A 21,182-nucleotide genomic window follows, 5' to 3' on the forward strand; every position below is an offset into this window, starting at 1 on the left:
ACCAAGAACCCAATCAGTAATTGCTTGTAATCTTCAAAAACTGGACACATGATCATCTATTTGTCAGGTCTAATCTCTCAGACATTAGCCATATTGTGAGCCTTTACAGCCTTCAGTAGATTCATGGCTTGGTTTTAAGTTAACTATAAATTTATCATTAAAAAACCCTAACTGTGGCATATATACACAATGGAATATTATTCAGCCATAAAGAAGAATACAGTTATGGCATTTGCAGGTAAATGGATAGAATTGGAGAATATCTTGCTAAGTGAAATAAACCAATCCCCAAAATCCAAAGGCTGAATGATTTCTCTGATAATTGGATGATGATACATAATTGGGGCTTAGGGGGAGGCAAGAATGGAGGAAGGATGGATTATATAGAGGAAAATGAGGGGTGGAGAGGGGGTGGGGAGAAGGAAAAATAATAGTGTGAGACAAACACCATTACCCTGTGTACATGTAGGATTAGACAAATGGTATGACTCTACTTTGTGTACAACCAGAGAAATAAAAGTTGTACCCCGTTTGTGTATAATGAATCAAAATTTTAAAAATATAATAAATGTGAAAAAAAATAAATTCAAGACTGCTCTAAACTGTTATGCAATAAAAAACCCAGCTAAGTCTGGCTCTTAAATATAATAATAAGGATAGACTGGTGGACCAAAATTACTAGATTTAAGAACCACATGTAGGGGTATTTTTTTCTAATTTTTTAAGTGAGAAATTTGTAGTTGATTTAAAATTTTAACAAGATTCCATCTGCACACTTATAATTTTAGCTTCACACAGCCTCTTACTAATTCAAGTTGTTTATTTTTATTTTTGTGGGGAAATTCTATTCAACTAGGCACTAATGGGTTGTATTCACATTTGCTAGGATGTTTTACTCTTAAAAGTGTATTGAGAGACTAGGGTAGAGTGCTTGTCTACCATGTGTAAGGCCCTGGGTTCAGTCTCCAGTGCTGCAAATAAAACAAACAAAGCAAAATAAAAGCTACTTTGAAGTTATCAGTAGTATGTTGGTAAGCTAGGAGAAATTTTTGTCTTAAAACAAAGTAGAATTTTTTGTTTTTTGTTTTTTCTTTTTTAAAATACATGTCTCAATTCTCAGGTCGCCCGTGTTATTAGAAAGCCTGTTTCACTCTTTCCTCATATCTACTGCATTGGATATGCGTGCAGGAAGATCCCTGAAAAAGCCATATATCAATTAAAACAAAAGAATATTATTTTCTGAATCTCAAATATTCATTAAGTATAATAGAGAGCAAAGAAGAGCTCTCTGTTAATACATAAGAACTATAATAGAGTTTATGTTACCCTTGAAATCAAATGAAAGATGTTTCACTGTTTATTCCACCTTCAAGACCTTACCTATTTGTTAAGTAGTTCACTTAGAAATTTTTTTGTTGAAATTAGTGCAGTCATTAAAAAGATATTCCCCAAGGGGAAGCCATTCAATGTGTTCTTACTGCTTCAGGGTAGGATCCCCATAGACTTCTACCAACCTTTTCATTCAGGTCTTCCAAAATGATGAGCTATATAAAGTATATATGAACTATGTAAAGTAAAATTTGAAGAAGCATAAAAATATGATTGTTTATCTAGGCTCTGTGAAGCAAAAATTATAAGTGGACAGATGGAAACTTGTTAAAATTTTAGCAATAAGTTTCTCATTTAAAAAACTAAACAAAATTCAAAAACAAAGTCCTGAAGACTGGTTCTTAAATCTTGTAATAAGGACAGACTGTAGCACATTAACTAGGTTCTTGTCTGAAGTAGGTATTGTAAAAGCTAAGTTTTTTTCCAGGAGACCAAATAAGACTAAAAGGAAGATGTTCTTGTTATAGGTGCATGGGCAATGCTCTTTGAGAGTAAAAGAGATAAAAGTGACCAGTGGAGTGTACCTTGAACAATGTGTGTGTGCGTGTGCGTGTGTGTGTGTGTGCGTGTGTGTGAGTGTGTGTGAGGGGCATTGACATCCCCTTAGCCCCACAATCAAAAATGCATGTATAATTTTTTTCTTTTTTTGTGGTGCTGGGGATTGATCCAGGGCCTTGTACATGTGAGGCAAGCACTCTACCAACTGAGCTATATCCCCAGCCCTACATACGTAATTAAAAAATATATATATATTTAAAGCCAGGCATGGTGTTGCATGCCTGTAATTCCAGCTGACATAGGAGGATCATGAGTTGGAGTCCACCCTGAGCAACATAGCAAAACACTGTCTCAAAATAAAAAAAACAAAAAGGACTGGGTATGTAGCTCAGTGGTAGAGCAGCCTGGATTCAATCCCTAGTATTGCAAAAACAAAAACAAAACAAAGCAAGAAACCCCCAAAACTAAGCCAAAACAATAAAAAAATGCAAATAACAGAATTATTTAAGACCTTTATTATTAGGTGTTTGCAGTTTGTTGAGTTGAAAAATCACATAGTAAACATTTTTATTAAAATTAAAAATGAAAATAAAAACCAGAAATTACTCCAACACCTGGAGACTAAATAATATGCTATTGAATGAAACATGGATAACAAAAAACATCAGGGAGGAGATTAAAAAATTCTTAGAGGTCAATGAGAACGACGATACAACATATCAAAATCTCTGGGACACTATGAAAGCGGTACTAAGAGGAAAATTCATTGCATGGAGTGCATTCCAGAAAAGAATGAAAAGTCAATAACTAAATGACCTAACATTACAGCTCAAAGCCCTAGAAGAAGAAGAACAGAATAACAGCAAAAGTAGTAGAAGACAGGAAATAATTAAAATCAGAGCTGAAATCAATGAAATTGAAACAAAAGAAACAATTCAAAAAATTGACAAAACAAAAAGTTTGTTCTTTGAGAAAGTAAACAAACTAGACAAACCCTTAGCCACACTAACAAAGAGAAGGAGAGAGAAAACTCAAATTACTAAAATTTGTGATGAAAAAGGAAATATCACGACAGACACCACTGAGATACAGAACATAATGAGAAGCTACTTTGAAAATCTGTATTCCAAGAAAATAGAAGCTACCGAAGACATTGACAAATTTCTGGAGACGTATGCTCCTCCCAAACTGAACCAGGAGGACATACACATTTAAACAGATCAATATCAAGCAATGAAATAGAAGAAGCCATTAAAAATCTACCATCCAAGAAAAGCCCAGGACCAGATGGATTCTCAGCTGAATTCTACAAGACCTTCAAAGAAGAACTCATTCCAATACTTCTCAAAGTATTCCAGGAAATAGAAAAGGAGGGTACCTTACCAAACTCATTCTATGAAGCTAATGTCATCCTCATACCCAAACCAGGCAAAGACACATCAAGGAAAGAAAATTTTAGACCAATATCCTTGATGAATATAGATGCAAAAGATCCTTAACAAAATACTGGCAAACCGTATCCAAAAACATATTAAGAAAATTGTGCACCACGATCAAGTGGGGTTCATCCCTGGAATGCAAGGATGGTTTAACATCTGTAAATCAATAAACGTAATCCATCATGTCAATAGACTTAAGGGTAAGAATCATATGGTTATTTCAATTGACGCAGAAAAAGCGTTCAACAAAATACAACACCCCTTCATGCTCAAAACACTAGAAAAAATAGGGATAGTAGGAACATACCTGAACATTGTAAAGGCTATTTATGCTAAGCCCATGGCCAACATCATTCTTAATGAAGAAAAACTGAAACCATTCCCTTTAAAAACGGGAACAAGACAGGGATGTCCTCTTTCACCACTTCTATTCAACATTGCCCTCAAAACTAGCCAGAGCAATTAGGCAGACCAAAGAAATTAAAGGGATATGAATAGGAAAAGAAGAACTTAAACTGTCACTATTTGCTGATGACATGATTCCATATTTAGAGGATCCAAAAACCTCCGCCAGAAAATTTCTAGACCTCATCGATGAATTCAGCAAAATAGCAGGCTAAAAAATCAACATGTATAAATCTAAAGCATTTTTGTACGCAAGCGACGAAACAGTTGAAAGGGAAATGAGGAAAACAACTCCATTTGCAATAGCCTCAAAAAAAATAAAATACTTGGGAATCAATCTAACCAAAGAGGTAAAAGATCTCTAAATGAAAACTACAAAACATTGAAGAAAGAAATTGAGGAAGACCTTAGAAGATGGAAAGATCTCCCATGTTCTTGGATAGGCAGAATTAATATTGTCAAAATGGCCATACTACCAAAAGTGCTATACAGATTCAATGCAATTCCAAGTAAAATCCCAATGACGTACCTTGCAGAAATAGAGCAAGCAATCGTGAAATTCATCTGGAAGAATAAGAAACCCAGAATAACTAAAGCAATCCTTAGCAGGAAGAATGAAACAGGGGGTATCGCAATACCAGAACTTCAACTGTACTACAAAGCAATAGTAACAAATGGCATGGTATTGGTACCAAAATAGACAGGTAGATCAATGGTACAGAATAGAGGACACGGACACAAACCCAAATAAATACAATTTTCTAATACTAGACAAAGGTGCCAAAAATATGCAATGGAGAAAAGATAGCCTCTTCAACAAATGGTGCTGGGAAAACTGAAAGTCCATATGCAACAGAATGAAACCAAACCCCTATCTCTCACCCTGCACAAAAATCAACTCACAATGGATCAAGGACCTTGAAATCAGACCAGAGATCCTGCATCTTATAGAAGAAAAAGTAGGTCCAAATCTTCAACTTGTTGGCTTAGGATCAGACTTCCTTAACTTAGCTTCCTCCCATAGCACAAGAAATAAAAGCAAGAATCAGTAACTGGGACAGATTCAAACTAAATAGCTTTCTCTCAGCAAAGGAAACTATCAGCAATGTGAAGAGAGAGCCTACAGAGTGGGAGAATATCTTTGCCACTCATACTTCAGATAGAGCACTAATTTCCAGAATCTATAAAGAACTCAAAAAACTCTACACCAAGAATACAAATAACCCAATCAACAAATGGGCTAAGGATATGAACAGACGCTTCACAGAAGAAGATCTACAAGCAATCAACAAACATTAAAAAATGTTCACCATCTTTAGTAATAGGAGAAATGTAAATCAAAACTACACTAAGACTCCCTTTCACCCCAATTAGAATGGCGATTATCAAGAATACAAGCAACAATAGGTGTTGGCGAGGATGTGGGGGAAAAGGTACACTCATACATTGCTGGTGGGGCTGCAAATTAGTGCAGCCACTCTGGAAAGTAGTGTGGAGATTCCTTAGAAAACTCGGAATGGAACCACCATTTGACCCAGCTATCCCACTCCTCGGTCTGTACCCAAAGGACTTAGAATCAGCATAATACAGAGATATAGCCACATCAGTGTTCATAGCTGCTCAATTCACAATAGCCAGACTGTGGAACCAACCTAGATGTCCTTCAATTGATGAATGGCTAAAGAAACTGTGGTATATATATACAATGGAATATTACTCAGCTTTATAGCTGAGTATTATAGAATAATAAAATTATGGCATTTGCAGGCAAATGGATGAAATTGGAGAATATAATGCTAAGTGAGGTAAGCCAATCTCAAAAATCCAAAAGAGGAATGATCTCACTGATAAGCGGATGATGACACATAATGGGGGGTGGGAGGGGGGCAAGAATGGAGGAAGGAGGGACTGTGTAGAGGGAAAAGAGGGGTGGGAGGGGTGGGGGGGGAAGGAAAAAATAACAGAATGAATCAAAACCTCATTACCCTTTGTGAATGTATGATTACGCAAATGGTATGCTGTTACTCCATATACAAACAGAAACAACATGTATCCCATTTGTTTACAATAAAAATAAATTTAAAAAAATGAAAGTCTTAAAAATCTAACTTCAGATACAAACAGTTTTAAAATGTTTAAAGTTATGTTGAAAGAAAACAGGCTTTCAAAACTAACAAACAAAACACATATTTGTTAATACCAGAAAGAGATGTCTTTAGGTAAAAATAATGAAAGCCCCATGCTGCATAGATAATTTATAGCTGTAGTTATCTAGTCAATGAGCACAAAGCAAGCATTTAATCTTTAGCACCAATCTCTTGTTTATTTCTTATTGCTGAAATTTCATACTCATTTCTTCTTATTGGATTGCACATGATGGTGAAGGTGGTAAGCTGACATTTGCTCAGCCCCACCCTGCTCAGATTTCAGAGTGGATGAATTCTCAGCTGCTGAATTGGTTGCTTTGGTCTTTTCATCTTCTTGGGGGGTTAGAATTTTTTGGGTGTCTGTCAGGTAATTGAAGTTGGAGAAGTACTGAGCTGGCCATTGAACTTGAGTCCCATTTCCTTGATTTTTCTTATCCTTTACATTGCTGGCCTCTTTAGGCTGTCTTTGGTGAGGAGGCACCGATGGAATAGTGGTAACTCCCGTACATATTCTGTCTCACTCTTCTACCTTGTTCTGCTCTCTGGTTTTCAGCACCCTTCATCATTTTCCCTTGCACGGAAGGGTTTGGAATACTGTGGTAGATGCCCACAGCGTCTCTCTAGTAGTAAGGTGGGAAACTTCTGAGGTAGGGTCAGTATTGTTGGGCCTGGCCTTTGCGAACCTCTGATCCCTCATTCTTTCCTCCATTCTCATTTTTTCTGGTAATTCTGCTGGTAATTGTGTGGAGGACCCACAGTATAGCACGGATAACATCTTCCATAGTTTTGTTCTGTTGCATGTTTGCTGCCTTGAATTGGAATTCCACCAGGACCTGTAACATTTTCTGTCTTCACACACTTTTCTCCTTCACAAACATCAAAATCTACAGTCTCCAACTTCTATACCATGAAGATATTTCTCCTGGGCTTATTCTTTATGCATCTTTTTTTTGTTAGCATTCCTGTTGAAATCATCCATATCTTGTTTCTTATGTTGAAACATTTTACTGTTCCCAAATCCTTTGTTCTGGTTACCATGCCCCTGCCAGCAGAGCCACTGTGAACCCCAGCCCTGCAACTCCCTGTGCCACTGTCCATGGTGCTGAGCACGGTGTCTGCCCTGCTGAAGGCAAGAGCTGGGATTTGGCCTCTGGTTGTGGTGATGGTGAGGGACTGACTGACTGCTGCAGCTGTGACTTCTCCTGGCCTGATTGGTATCTAGACCACCAGCAGCGGTTGGTTCACCCTCTGCTCCAACACCGCTAACTGAACTCCATGTATAACTTGACTCTCCCAAATTTAACTACTAATAACCTGCTGTTGACCAGAATCCTTACCAATAACATAAACAGTAGATTAACATATATTTTGTACATTATATGTATTATATACTGTGAAAAATTTGTGTGAACACTGAGAGATTTCTTTTATAAGGCAGTATGCAGTTATAGGGAGATATTAGATTCACAAGTTGTGTTTAGGAAAACTTGCAACATATGAGCTCATGGCACTAGCAAGAACAGGTGAACATGAAATTACTTAGTAGTTCATGTACTACTATGAATTTTTTGCAGATATGGTTTAATAGTGCATCTTTAAGTTTGTATTTTTTTTCAACTGAGAATGGAGCTACATGTGATCTGTGTGCCACAGTTTCAGTACATTTTGGCTTTATATAATGAATTTGTATATATTTTATGTGTATTTATATTTTATATTAAATAATAAGAGTCATTTTAGGCATTTGTATAATAACCTTTTCTTGATTTTTTGATATTTTTAGTTAGGTCACATTGTTTTTCAAATTGTTGAAAATCTCAAAAAAAAAAAATTCATGTATAAGTGAACCTGTGCAGTTTAAACCTGTATTGTTAAAAGATCAACTTTTTATAAAGGCATAAAAACCATGGCTGTGAGAAGGGTGTTGGTGCCAGGTGTGGAAGATTGTTAAGGGGTTAAGGCAGAGTTCATGGTCCTTGATTTGAAAATGAGGTATGCCTGTCTTTTTCTTGATGACCAGTCCATCTTGGTAGGCCTTAGTTGCAGAGCTTAGAACCTTAGAAATTGAAATAACTATCTATAATTTGAAGAACTGGCCCATCATGAGAGCTCTCGTTTTGCTTATGTTTCTTCCTGGTTTTTAAGATGATGAAAGGAAGCTATAGAGATCTGTGCTTCAAGAGGCTTCTTCTGTAACATTCTAGAAAGGGAAGGGGAGCTGAATCTCTTGATGAGGAGGCATGAAAACAGCTGTTGTAAAGATAGCACCAGAACCTGCTGCTGAGTTCCTCTTGCCTCTTCCACTTGCCGTGACCCTTTTGGGTGATTTCCATATGACAGTTCTTGTCAGGATTAGGCCAGGGGCACTAGATGAAACCTCCACTGAGCACACCATTTGCTCATGGCTCATAATATGTACTGGAGATTGTGAACATTTGGGGATCCACCATTCGTTAGGTAAAGAAGGACTAGATGATGTGAAATGTCAGCCAGTACCTCTTCTCCAAGTTATATATGTGATCTGCGCTGAGGTGTACGTGATTCTGGGGAGAATGCTTTTTAACATGGTTCATATTGTTTGGATAGAGATCCATAGTGGATGCAGAACTCATTTGGGGAGACCAATAAATAAATGCAGATAGAGAAAGAGGCAGTAACCTTAATTCTCATCTTTTTATAAGGCATTCTTTCTGTACTACATATCTTCTTTTGACTTGTTTCTTAGGGGCACACTTAAAAGTCCACAGAATTATAACAAAGGGAAGGTTAGGAGGTTAGAATATGCTAAAAGTAAAAACTTGATAAAGGAAATGACTGTTTTATGATGATATTCTTCATTGTCTCTTGTAGTGTTGAGAAAAGTAACTTCTTAGTTTAGTGATCCTGCTCAATTATTGCAATGGTAGAAGGGGAAGTCCTTCCCTCTTGGAAAAACACTATTTACAGTATGTAGATTACCATCTACTGTCAGTATCACTTTGTAAATAATTTGCAAAACTATCCTTATTTTGTCCCTTCCATGGCTTTTGTTTGTTGCAGTTATCATTTCTGACATGCTTAGCTTCAGTACTCCTCTAAATGCCCAGTTTCTAATATTATTCTCAAATCACCATTAAATAAAACAGAAGTTTGAAAATACCAGATCTCTTTTTAAAAATCTATTATAACAACCTAATTTCTCTCAGAATGAAAGCCCTTCATAATCTGTCCCTGCAGTGTCTTCCTATCCTATCCACTCTGAATGTTAATATATTAATACTTGTTTCCCCAAATATGCACCTCACAATTTGCTAATATATTCTCCATGACTTTAAGGTCCTCTGATTGGCAATGTTCTCTTACCTCTTATAATCTACTGACTTTTATTTCTAGAAATTTGGCTCTAAATCATGTCCTCTTCTACATGTTTCCAGATACTCCTCTAGCCATTTCTTCCCTCCCCAGTATATTGGCAGTGTTAAGGCACTTATCAGGTTTCCTACATTTGTTGATTTTTTCTAAAAAATATTTTCAGTTGTAGATAGACACAATATCTTTGTTTTATTTATTTATTTTATGTGGTGCTGAGGATTGAACCCAGTGCCTCACCATTGCTAGGCAAGTGTTCTGCAGCTGAGCTACAACCCCAGCCCCATTTGTTAATTTTTGAGAGCTTACCCCTTGAAAACAAGAGGGCATATTTCTCGTTCTCCATATCTGATCATAAAAATATTTTTTGGTCTAAATCCACAAATGAGATGTTTTGTGTTACCTAAAGGGAAGACAAGGGGACTACCCCGGATATTCTAGCTCAGTTCAAAAGCTTTTGAAGACTGAGTGGTGGGAGTTCAGCTTCTACCTACTTGCTTCCAATGACAGTTCATTTTTAAAGAAACTATTCCTCATATCAGGGAAATGTGAAGAATTATTGTGGAAGAGTTCTAAAAACTGTTCATCTCATTTAATCCACATACTCTCCTTTGTAAGTTTGGAAATTACAGAGTATAATATTAAAAGAATAATATTAAATTTGTTTTGATATGATCAGGTGGAATGACCTAAATTGAAGATGGAAAAGTGGCTTAGACAGAAGCTTTAGCTTCTGATGGCCTGTTCATTTGAGAACTTCTAACCATTCAGTCTGTACTTTTAGTTCCAAATGTGGAGCACAGGCAGAAGTATTCAATGAAGAGAGTCTATTTAGAAGCATTTCTATAGGTAGACACTTATAAATCTAGCTCTTTAAATTCATTAATTCCTTAATAAGTAAATTCTTTAATAACCTGTCAGCTGTGTATCAGCGAGGCAAGCACTCTACCAGCTGAGCTATCTCCCCAGCTACAGTAGAATTTTAAGTAAAAAATTATGTGAATTAAAAAAATAAAGTGAATGTAGATGTTTAGTGCAGTGACTAAAAGGGAAGGATGTGGGATCATGGAAGGATGTGTTGTCTCTCAGAGAAAGAGAGCCTGGAAGATCTTGTGTGTTTACTCTCAAGTAGGGATAAAGTTTTGCTAAGAAGATTGACGTGAGAGCTGAATAAGAGACCTGATGATTTGGAATTGTTGCAGTAAAAGATTTGCTTAGCAACTCTGCGAGCCTGGTGGAGGTCGGAAGTGATAGCAGTTCATGTGGTTATGTAATCTTTCTTTTCCAGCATGGCTTATCCTTCTCTATGTTGAGGGGCAGTAAGAAAATGTTCAGATTGATCCTGGGGATTGTCAGAATAGGTACATAGGAATCAGTACTTGCTCTGGCAGTTACTAATTAGGAATTGAAAACATAGTTGAAGGGATGGACCCAAGGAATCTAGTCCAGATAGGAAAAAAACTGAGAAAGGAAGGGACCTCATAGACTATGGGGGTCCTCTCTGCCACGTCCCACGTGGAGGAGGAAAGGGTTAACTGCCGGAGGAGGATGTTGGTGGTTTTTCTATTACCTAAATATCTACTCAATAAACACACAAGAGCCAATACTCTTTATGAGAGAGGGGGCGTGACTGGTCTGGCCATACCAGCTCTGGCCTCTTACAACAACTTGCCCAACTCTCTTTTATTTATAGACACACAGGTAAATGGGGCAAGGACCGGGAGGAGCTTCTTCTATGATAGACAGAATAGGGTGGAATTAGGGGAGCCATCCTCTTAGGGGGAAAATTCCAGGAGACAGGCACCCACTCCCATGCAGCACTACATACTTCCTGGCATTTCCTAGAAGTCAGGCCTCTGCGTCCCATGTCTCAACCTAGTCTGGTTCTGCTAAATAAGGATGGCTTCTCACAATAGACTATTTGGGGAAAAAGTCAGGGTACCTGAGGCCTCAGTAGGAAGTAGGAAGGGAGAAAAACTTTGGAAGGATAGGAAGAGGTACATGTTGGAATACAGAAAAGTATGGATCTGAAGTGGTGTAAAACAACTATGAGAACACTGCAGTTATTTCCTAGACCTTGTGGCAAGTGACAAGGGAGTGGAAGATGAGAAAATTCTATTTTAGAAATTGGTCAAGGAAGTAATTTCCCTGGGAGGATTAGACTTCTATGAGGACAAGAGGGGAGGACAGTATTGATGGTAGAATGGGGATTCCAGAGGATTTTATAGAAAAACTTTGGAGAGAGTTAAAATGTTCTTTATAATATTGAGCTTAATTATTCTCTGAGTGTCCTAGATTTCTGTGTTGTAGTTTCCTAAACAAGTTAGGGAAATGAAGCATAGATTTTTAATTTGGGGGGAGATTCTGAGACCGGGATTCATTTTTTCATTTGATAAATGCAGGAAAATGCTTAAACTAAATAATTTTAGTTACTCCTCAAATACTCCAGGCTCCAGAGAGGTATCTTAAAGATGGGGGGAGGAAGATGTAATTGCTAATCAGTGATTAAGTTTCCTTTCATTTTATCTGATAGTGAGGGTATAGTTACATGATTAAATATTTGTCTTCCCCCCCATTAACACACATGATCCAGCGCTTGAACCTGTGTATTTACATGTGTTAGCTCAGAGCTTCCTAAAGTAGGGCTCATGTGGTTGACTGTGCAACTGTATGTGTTGTGCTTTTGGGAACTGTAGTTCATATGTGATCAGTGGTCCTGTGATTATCTAGTTTTAACTTAACCAGTTCCTCCAGTTGATTAAGTGTCTTTAGATTTCTGCAAAGAAGTGGTATTTTGTGTGGATAATACAAAAAGTACAAGCAAAATGAATCAATAAAATAATTGTAGAACTGCTTCCTCCTGTTCTTTATGAGCCATGTTAAATAATAAAAATGTCAACCACGTAGGTTACTAGGGACAAGTGTGATGGTGATGGAGGAAGTGGGAGAATATAGATCAAGGGTACAAAGTAATGTGGAATGAGTAAGTCTAGAGATCTACTTACTGTATGTCATGAGCACTACAGTTAATATTACTGTGTTTTATATTGTATATTTGCCAGAATAGATTTTTGGTACTCTCAACACACACAAGGATATATAAATATGAGATGATGGATATATTAATTTGCTCAACTGTAGTTCGTACTTTACTAAGAGTATCTACATCAAGATAAGTGTAACAAAATGTTCTGCACTTTAAATATGCACAATAAAAATAAAACAGTGAAAAAAAACCTAAAATAAAAAAACTACCACATAATTGGAGCTGCCAAGAATTTCAGAATTACCAAGAAAAGTATTTGAAATATGATCTCACCTTTACCAATGTTAACAGTAAGCCCTGCCCTTAAGGTGTCAGTTGCCTGAAGATATTAGCTAATGAAAAATTCATAATCATCAAGATGCTAATTTCAGCATCCAGAACTTGAAGTTAAACCCTGTGATTTTTTTAAATCAATGTTTAAGTTACTTTTTACAAAATTTACTAAATATAATGATAAATGCTTAGACCTCTCTTTGAGTTTTCTTATTCAATAGCAAAAGACAATAACTCACATATCTTTGGGAAAATACACATTTTTCTTGTCACAGTAAAACTAGTTGTAATAATGTGGGAACAAAGTAAAGTGCATTCCTTATTGGCAAATACTGTTTAAAGGAGCATAGACTGTATTGTTAAAGAGTTAAGCCAGCCAGGGATGGGGGAAGGGATCCTGCAGGTAGAAAGTGTGGTATTCTGAGATGGAAGATGATTTATAATATTTATAACACATTTCAGCTTAGGTGTTTGTTAAGGTTCTGTTTCAACATGAGGAGGGCCACTTAATGAAAGATATACCAGCAAAGATGTATTTGCAACAGTATGACTCTCTTAATAGGAAGATGATTTTTGGAAAAGTTAGGTAAGAATGACCACGACTGTCTTTTGTCTAAGAATAAGGTGATGGAGGTAACATTAAATGAGGTTAATACAGGAAGAGTTGAAACCAGAATTACATGAAGTAATACTGCCATGGGTAATTTAAGAAAACATGACCTTTAAAATATGTGAATCCTCAGTACTTATAGTGAGATGAGAGTGATCTCTGTTACAGTTTATGCGTCCCAAAGTTTGTTCATTATCTTGGAACATAATGTATGAAAGAGTCCTTGGACATAAAGATGAACTATCTGCTTTGCTTTTATGAAAATACAATTCTTCCACTGTTCTTGCCCTTTTTTATCTTGGTGATAAGTGGCTATCAGTACTATGCAACCTAATATATATTTGTAAAAATTTTGTTGATTTAAGGAAAAGGTGACATTTTAACCGGTGAGAAAGTAACTGCTTTCTGAAAGAAATTTTTGCTATGTGGAGATGATTTTGGAAATAGGCACTGGCAGGTATTTCTTTGGTGACATGATTTTCTTACTAAAAATGAGGTATGCCACCTAGAAAAAATTCATGTTATCACACTTAAAAACAGTTCCCCTGGATTTTGAATTCATTTACTAAAAAGTTTTAGAAGTAAAACTTTCTAATTAACTTATAAATTGATTGATATCAGGAACAATAGAATTACAAGATGAATTTTGATTAAAAGATTTTGCATGAGGTAAATGGGATAGAATAGAACCCTTAGTTCAGTTAAGCCATAATGTACTTTGCAGGGGTTTCAGCCACATAACTGCCGGAGAACGGCATGCCAGCAATAAATCAATTAATTACCAATAAACTTATCTAATCAACAAACACACAAGAGCCAATACTCTTTTCAAATGGGAGGGGCGTGATGAATCGGGCCATACCAGATCTGGCCTCTAACAAGATGGAGTAGCCCACCTTTCCTTTTATTTTATAGTCACACAGGCAAAAGGGACCAAGACAGGAGGGGCTTCTGTGATGAACAGGATGAGGTGGAGGTAGGGAAGCCATTTGTTTAGGGAACTGGCATATCAATCAGACAGTAAGCTGCTCCCACACAGGGCCACTTACTCTCAGGCTGTCTGGAACAGTCTCATGCCTGCCACTTCCTGGGAATCAGGCCTCCATATCCCATGGCTCAACCAAAATCAGCTTCTGCTACATATGGAGGGCTCTCCACAGCACTTCATCATTTGGGTCTACCTGCTTTTATAAGACTTTTTTCAGCTGTGGCAGGCTTTACAGCCCAAGGATCAAAATAAACTGAATGTAGAATGGCTAAATTTTGGAATTGCTAAACCACTAAGAATTAAGTTAAAACTTAGTCAATCACTTTGCTTTTGTTAAAATATTAATATTTAAAGGGATTTTATACCTTAAATAAAGAAATGAAGTTATTTAAAACACCTTATTGCATTTTAGCTTATTTTAATTCTGTATTTACTTTAATGTGCAAATACAGTTGCTCTAATAGTATGCATGTAATTTATGTATAAATAAATAAACACACATTGGGTTCTGTTCTCAAATACTTTTTTCCCAGCCTATTTTTTTTTTTCCAGTACCTGGGATTGAACCCAGGGCTTAACCACTAAGTCACAACCCTGGCCCTTTTTAATTTTTTATTTTGACACAGGGTCTCACCAAGTTGCTGAGGGCTTTGCTAAATTGCTGAGGCTGGCCTTGAACTTGTGACTCAGCCTCCCAAGTCGCTGGGATTACAGGTGTGTGCCACTGTACCTGGCCCTATTTCTTTTTTTTAGAGCAGTATAATTATACCTAGTATTTGGGTTCATTTTGACAAAACCATACATCCCCCTCCATTTTCTTCCCTTCTCCCCTATTTTCCTTCTCTACCTCTACAGATCTTCCTTTAACTCCTTTATTTTTGATAAATATGCATGAAGGTGAATTCCCTTTGGTAACTTTATATTATATGAATGTAATAAGATTTTGTTAAATTCATTCCATGTTTCTTCTCCTTTCTCTTCCTTCCTCCCTCTCGTTCTCCTTCTACTCCCCTCTCCTTCTGATCCCCTCTCCAACCACCTTTTTTCCCTGATTTTATTCCAGCTTCCACATATGAAAGAAAACATTCGACTCTTGGTTTTCTCTCAAACACGTTTTACTGATTGGGTGTGCAGTCAAAACATTTGGAGATCATTAGACTTGATGGTGCTAGGATTTGTATTTGTACTTTGTAATTTATAAAATGCTACAGGGTGTGCTGGGACACATCTGTAATCCCAGCTACTAAGGAGGATGAGGATTATGAGTTTGAGGCCAGCCTGAGCAATTTAGTGAGATCCTGTCTCAAAAACGTAACAAAAAGGGCTGGGGATGTAGCTCAGTGGTAAAGCACTCCACGATTTAATCTGCAGTAACCAAAATCAATCAATCAGTCAGTTAACCAATGAAAATACTTTTGCCAGTGTGTTATAACTTGAACCTCAGTAATAGCCTTTTGATGCAGGAAAGTGCCATTTTGTTCATTTTATAGAGGAAGCATATACTCATTTTATAGAGGAAGGTCAGAATATTTAAATGACTTGCCCAAGGTCACACAACTAGTGCTCCTTAACTCCGGCACAGGTTTTATTATTGGATAGTGCCTTTTCCATTTATTGCCACTATACTAGTTATTCTTTTAAATTTTGACTGCCTCTGCCAATCTATTACTTATTTTTCAGAATTCTCAGGTAGAGAATATAAAAGAAATACCTTTTGTATTTCCTCCAGAGATTTTAGTTGTTATCAGTGATGGGGAAGGGGAGAGATACTGTGAATAAAGAACACTGAGAACAAAGGAGTGGAAACCAACTTCAAACAAAATATATTAATAATGAAAATATAAATGTTAATAGAAGACCCAGAAGTCAAATAAATACCTTTGATGTGGAAAACAAAACAAAGGAGCCAAAGAAATAACAGCTCAGGTAGATTTTGACCATTATGTGAGGGCAGTCAAGTGATGAATGATTGTGGAGAATACAGTAGATGCATTCAATGTAGTTCTGTGCTATGGTAACTTGGCATTAATGAACAAAATTAATTAAGAGTTATGAAGTTCGTTTTAATGATTGTGTCTAGTTTTGATTCTTTTTTTTTTTTTTTTTTTTGGTGGTGCTGGGGATTGAACCCAGGACCTCACACATGCCAAAAGCAAGTGCTATATCACTAAACTACAGCCCAACCTCTTCTGCTTTTGCTTTCAATAAAACTTCATTTAACATGTAGCTTATTTTGATTATTGTCAGTACATATAGCAAAATTAACAGAATTGAAGCATTCTCTATAGAAATAAAAAGTTAAAGGTTGTTTGCCTGCTAGTAGATCTATAAATAAACTGGGTTTAACATATCAAATAGAAAATGATTGGGTCAGAAAAGAGTTAAAAGTGTAGCATGGTTTTCAGATATCATTTTCTAGGCTGTGATCAGTACCACAATCTAAGAACTATAGAAAGTTGTCTAACAAATCAGCATATATGTTTTTAACAGATTTCCTTGAAAATATGTTTCAAGGAAATTAACTACAGCTTCTGTGGCCTTTTTATATGATAAATTCATGGCATAACTTCATCTTCTTTAGCCTAGTGGCAACAAATCTAGAAATACTATGCATCACTGAATCTTTTCTAGGAGATTTGTGTGCTTTGTCATATTGCATATATGGTTATAAAATTACCTTGTTGTTCACTGTCATATTAAACCAGAATGGCACTGATGGGCATAGTATTGCCTCTATTGATAATATACAGATGAAAGTCTCCCTCAGTTCAATTGAATACAGTTCTTACCTGTATTTTTTTTATTAGACCTGTGGTTTGTTATGCTCTCATGAAGAAAACCAACATAGTGCATTTAAAATCTGAAACAATATCTGCCTTTTTTTTCTTAATTAAATGGAAAGATCTTCTGAAACTTACGGTAGTTTCAGTGGTTTAAAAGATGTAGAGAATTATTCTGGGCTTTTAGACTTGGAGTTAGAATGTTTGGATCTAGTTAGCAATAGCTGTTTTGTTGTTGAGATATGGTGTCATGTGGGCAAATTACTTAAACTTCCACTGACAAATGTATGCTGGTCCAATTTAGTTTGCTCACAAATGGCCAAGCTTCCACCCACATGAGCATAACCATATGATTCATTAAGCTGTGAAGATGGGGCTCCAGCGATGTAGTCTGATAACCTGGAAAGACTTGTTGGCTCTGCAGGAGACTTTGGGGCATCCAGAGGAATTCTTTCCATTCAGTCGGAGAAGTTTTAAGTCAGTGTAGACTGTCAAACCAGAGAAGTTAGGTTAGTTAGCATTAAGGATCCCCTATCCCTGAGTGGGCAACTCTCCTCTGGATACATAGCCATCCTTTCTCTTTCTTCTGGGTATGCAAGAAATGTCCACATTAACAAGAATGTACAGAATGAAGGTTCTAATTGAATCTAAGTAGACATTCTCTTAACCATTCTCACTTTAACCCACAAAGTAGATTAGCCAGGCATGTCATTTCCTCTCTCAAGCCCATCAGACTGTGCTCATAACATGCTCAGTATTTCAGGTTGGTAGTCTACTTTCTAGAATGCCAGCGTACTTTTTTTGTGTGTGTGGTGCTGGGGATTGAACTCAGGGTCTTTTGCATGTGAGGCAAACACTCTACTGAGCTATATCCTCAGCCTGCCAACATACTTTTGTCCCCATCAACTGAGTTGTGTGATTACCAAGAATTTGTGTTATGCTTATTTCTGAAACTTTTATTGCATTTGTGCATATTATTGTATTCAAATAATTTTATTACAGATTACATCAACCATTGAATTATGAGGTTGAAAAGAGAATTATTGTTTCTATTAGGGCAAAGTGAAATGCCTTTATTATTATTATTATTTATTTGTGTTTTGAGATAGGGTCTTTCTGTATTACCCAGGCTGGCCTTGAACTCTTCAGCTAAGCAATCCTCCTACCTCTGCCTCCTGAGTAACTGGTACTGTAGGTGCTAACCATAGCAGTTGGCTTAATGATAATCACAGAACAGAAATGGATGGTGAATTAGATGTGGGTAAGACAACCAAAAAATACAAAAAATATTGTAAAAATATAGAAGGAGTATGTATTCACCTTGTTTCATACATATCTTTAAATCAGTGCTATAACTTAAAGAAGTGAAACTGCAGGTTACAGATGATGCTTTATAGATGTGTTTATGTTTAAATTTTTAAATTACAGTGTTTAAAGTATATATGGTTTATTTCCTCCTTTAAAGTGACTTTCCTTTAACTAGTTACTGTTCCTGATCTTACTAAGTAAAAGTATGCTTGATAGTTGAACACAGTCAGCCTCCTTACACCTTTAAAAAACTGGTGTTTGCAGTTTGGGCATGCTCTCTTGATGTATCTCTGTGTATTCCTCCAATGCTCCCTTTCCTTGTTTTCCCATATTTCAAGTAAAAACTATTAGTCAACTTTCCATTAATTAGCTTTGTCTGCTGTGGCTTTAGCCAACACCCACTCACATACAGGGGCTTTGGAGTCAAGTAGATCTGAGTTTAAATTCTGTTTCTGCCCCTTTACTAGCTCTGTGACCTTTGGAAAGTGTAGTGATTTGGATATGAAGTGTTCCTCCAAAACTCCTGTGTTAATTCAGGGATGGTCAAAGGTGAAATGATCAGACTTTGAGAACTATAACATAATCAGTGGATTGATCCATTTGAGGGATTAATAATTTGAATGGAATAACTGGGTAGTAACTGTGGGCAGGTGGGGTGAACTGGAAAAGGTGGGTAACTAGTGGTGAACCTTGGGGATTTATGTTTTGTTCCTGGTGCCTTCTCCTCTCTTTACGCTTCCTGACTGCTGTATGGTAAGCAGCTTTCCTCTGCTGTTGCTCTTCTGCCATGATGTGGTCCCTCATCCTAAACCTGGAGCAATGGAGTTGGCCACCCCTGGACTGAACCTCTGAAACCATGAGCCAGAATAAACTTTTCCTCCTCTGAGTTGTTCTTGTTGGGTATTTTGGTCACAGTGATGAAAAAGCTAACATAGAGAATTGCTTAAATTTCTTCTTAAACTTCTGTTTTCTTATCTTTAACATGATAATATATACCTCAGTGTCTGATAGTGTGTGTTTAGCACACATGAGGCCCTGGGTTCTGTCCCCAGCACCAAAAGAATACATAAATAAATAAGAATTATACACATACACACCCCTCAAAGGGATAATAAAAATAAAAAGTGTATGTGAAGTAAATGGCATGTGACATAGAAGGCACTCAGTGAATATCTCACTTTTCTTTGTGCCAGTGTTGTCACATTTTATGTCACAGCCAAAAAGAGGAAATTTTGCAAGCCATACATCTGATGTAGTAGACCTAGAGACCAGTTGCAATGAAGCCAACTAAGGGAAGTGGCATTGTGCTGTGAGCTTCTATCATTTCTAAAGTTAGTTCATCATTTCTTATGTACCAACTAGCATTGTCAGATATTTAGAATTTGAAGATTTAGATTTTATGTCTCTAGATGCCAACTTTGAATGTGTGACCAACCAACTGAAGGGAGAGGAACCAGATGAAGACTGTATCAGAAAAAATTGAATAAGGCTATGTGATCATTCTGGCCCAAGCAGTCTTCTTTCAATGTCTAAGCAACATATCACTTCTCCTTTACTTCCCAGAAGGCCACGGGAGAAGGCATTTACCTTAATATAAAGATATATCTTTTTGTTCAAAAAAATATTTTTCAGCCAGGCATGGTGGTGAATATCTGTAATCCCAGTGACTCTGGAGGCTGAGGCAGGAGGATTGCAAGGTCAAGGCCAGCCTGGGCAGTGTAGTGAAACCCTGTCTCAAAATAAAAAGGGCTGGGGATATAGATTGGTGGCAGAATGCTTGCCTAGCATTTGTGAGGCCCTGGTTTCAATCCTCAGTGCCTCCATTCCTCAAAAAGAAAAAAAGAAAGAAAGAAAGAAAGAAAAAAAGTTGTTCCTCTTGCTTTGTTTGTCTCTCCAGCTGCTGTTCCGTCCCTAACACATCTTTGTCGTTTGAAAATTCGGTCCAGCCTAAAGCCAGAGCACTTACGATCTGACAGTTTTATCCAGCAGCTGCCACTTCCCAGAAGCCTGCAGAGTTATTTGCTCTATGAAGAGGTTCTGAGGATGAATGAGATTCTGGAACTGGAACCACTCATGATGGAGAAGTGAGTGGGAGCAACTTAGCACAGCTCATGGGAAGCCATCAAGACAAAAGAACTGTGGAATGCAAAAGTATTTATGATTTATAGGCACAAAAGATGATTTTTGTTTGTATGGTTGGTAGGTTTTGGGGCAGTAGTAAATGTGAATGTTCACAAATGGGCTTAGTAAAAACACATAGTGAACATCACTGATGCTACTTTATTGCAGTTCATCACCAGTGCACTTTGTGTTGTAATATTTGTTTACCTGACCATTTTCTGCTTTATTCTGATAATGAACTGTGATGCTGCTTCTAGTGCTAGACATGGCTTATTTCTACCTATGATTCATGTTTACCTGGTGCTAGGAGCTAAGAATGGAATGCATAACACTTCACTGGAAGTATATACAACTGTGGTGTTGAATCTATTGTTGTTGTTGTAATTATCTTAGTTGGGCCTGAATATCTCATATGTTTATTAAAGTTTTTCTATCTTGTCACTTTGCATTGTCATCTTTTAAGCAGTCACATTTATGAAAAATAGATATTCATTGCCTTTTCACATGTAAACTCAGGGAGAAAATTTGTTTTAAAGGAAATCAATCATATTGCTGTTATCCCCTCAAGACATGCTCAGTTAAAAAAAATAGTTAGATCAGTTTAGGGATAAATGAGCATTTTACCATATGTAGAATATTAATGAGACTGAGAAGGACATTTATGTGGTACCATCTTTAAAGAAAGGTGTGTATTCTTGAGTAACTTAATATCAAATATAATATTCAAACTGCATTCAGTCCCATAATCAAGTCCTATGAAACAGTAATAGCCAGTTCTATTAATATTATAATATTTTTCCTTCTTCTTGTCTGGATAGATTATTAAACAT

At 36.8% G+C, this 21,182-nt stretch overlaps 1 protein-coding gene across 1 annotated transcript in view; it reads left to right on the plus strand.

Moving 5' to 3' along the window:
* Positions 1-20,790, plus strand: part of Asb3 (ankyrin repeat and SOCS box containing 3) — a 97,958-nt gene extending 77,168 nt beyond the window's left edge. The window contains 2 exon segments of the mRNA XM_047521851.1: positions 20,129-20,290; positions 20,293-20,790. Coding sequence (XP_047377807.1) covers positions 20,129-20,290; positions 20,293-20,399 — 269 coding nt within the window. The 3' untranslated portion in view covers positions 20,400-20,790.
* Positions 20,791-21,182: the final 392 nt, after the last annotated feature.

This window comes from Sciurus carolinensis, chromosome 13 (assembly GCF_902686445.1).
Source record: "Sciurus carolinensis chromosome 13, mSciCar1.2, whole genome shotgun sequence".
Classification (NCBI taxonomy): Eukaryota; Metazoa; Chordata; class Mammalia; order Rodentia; family Sciuridae; genus Sciurus; species Sciurus carolinensis.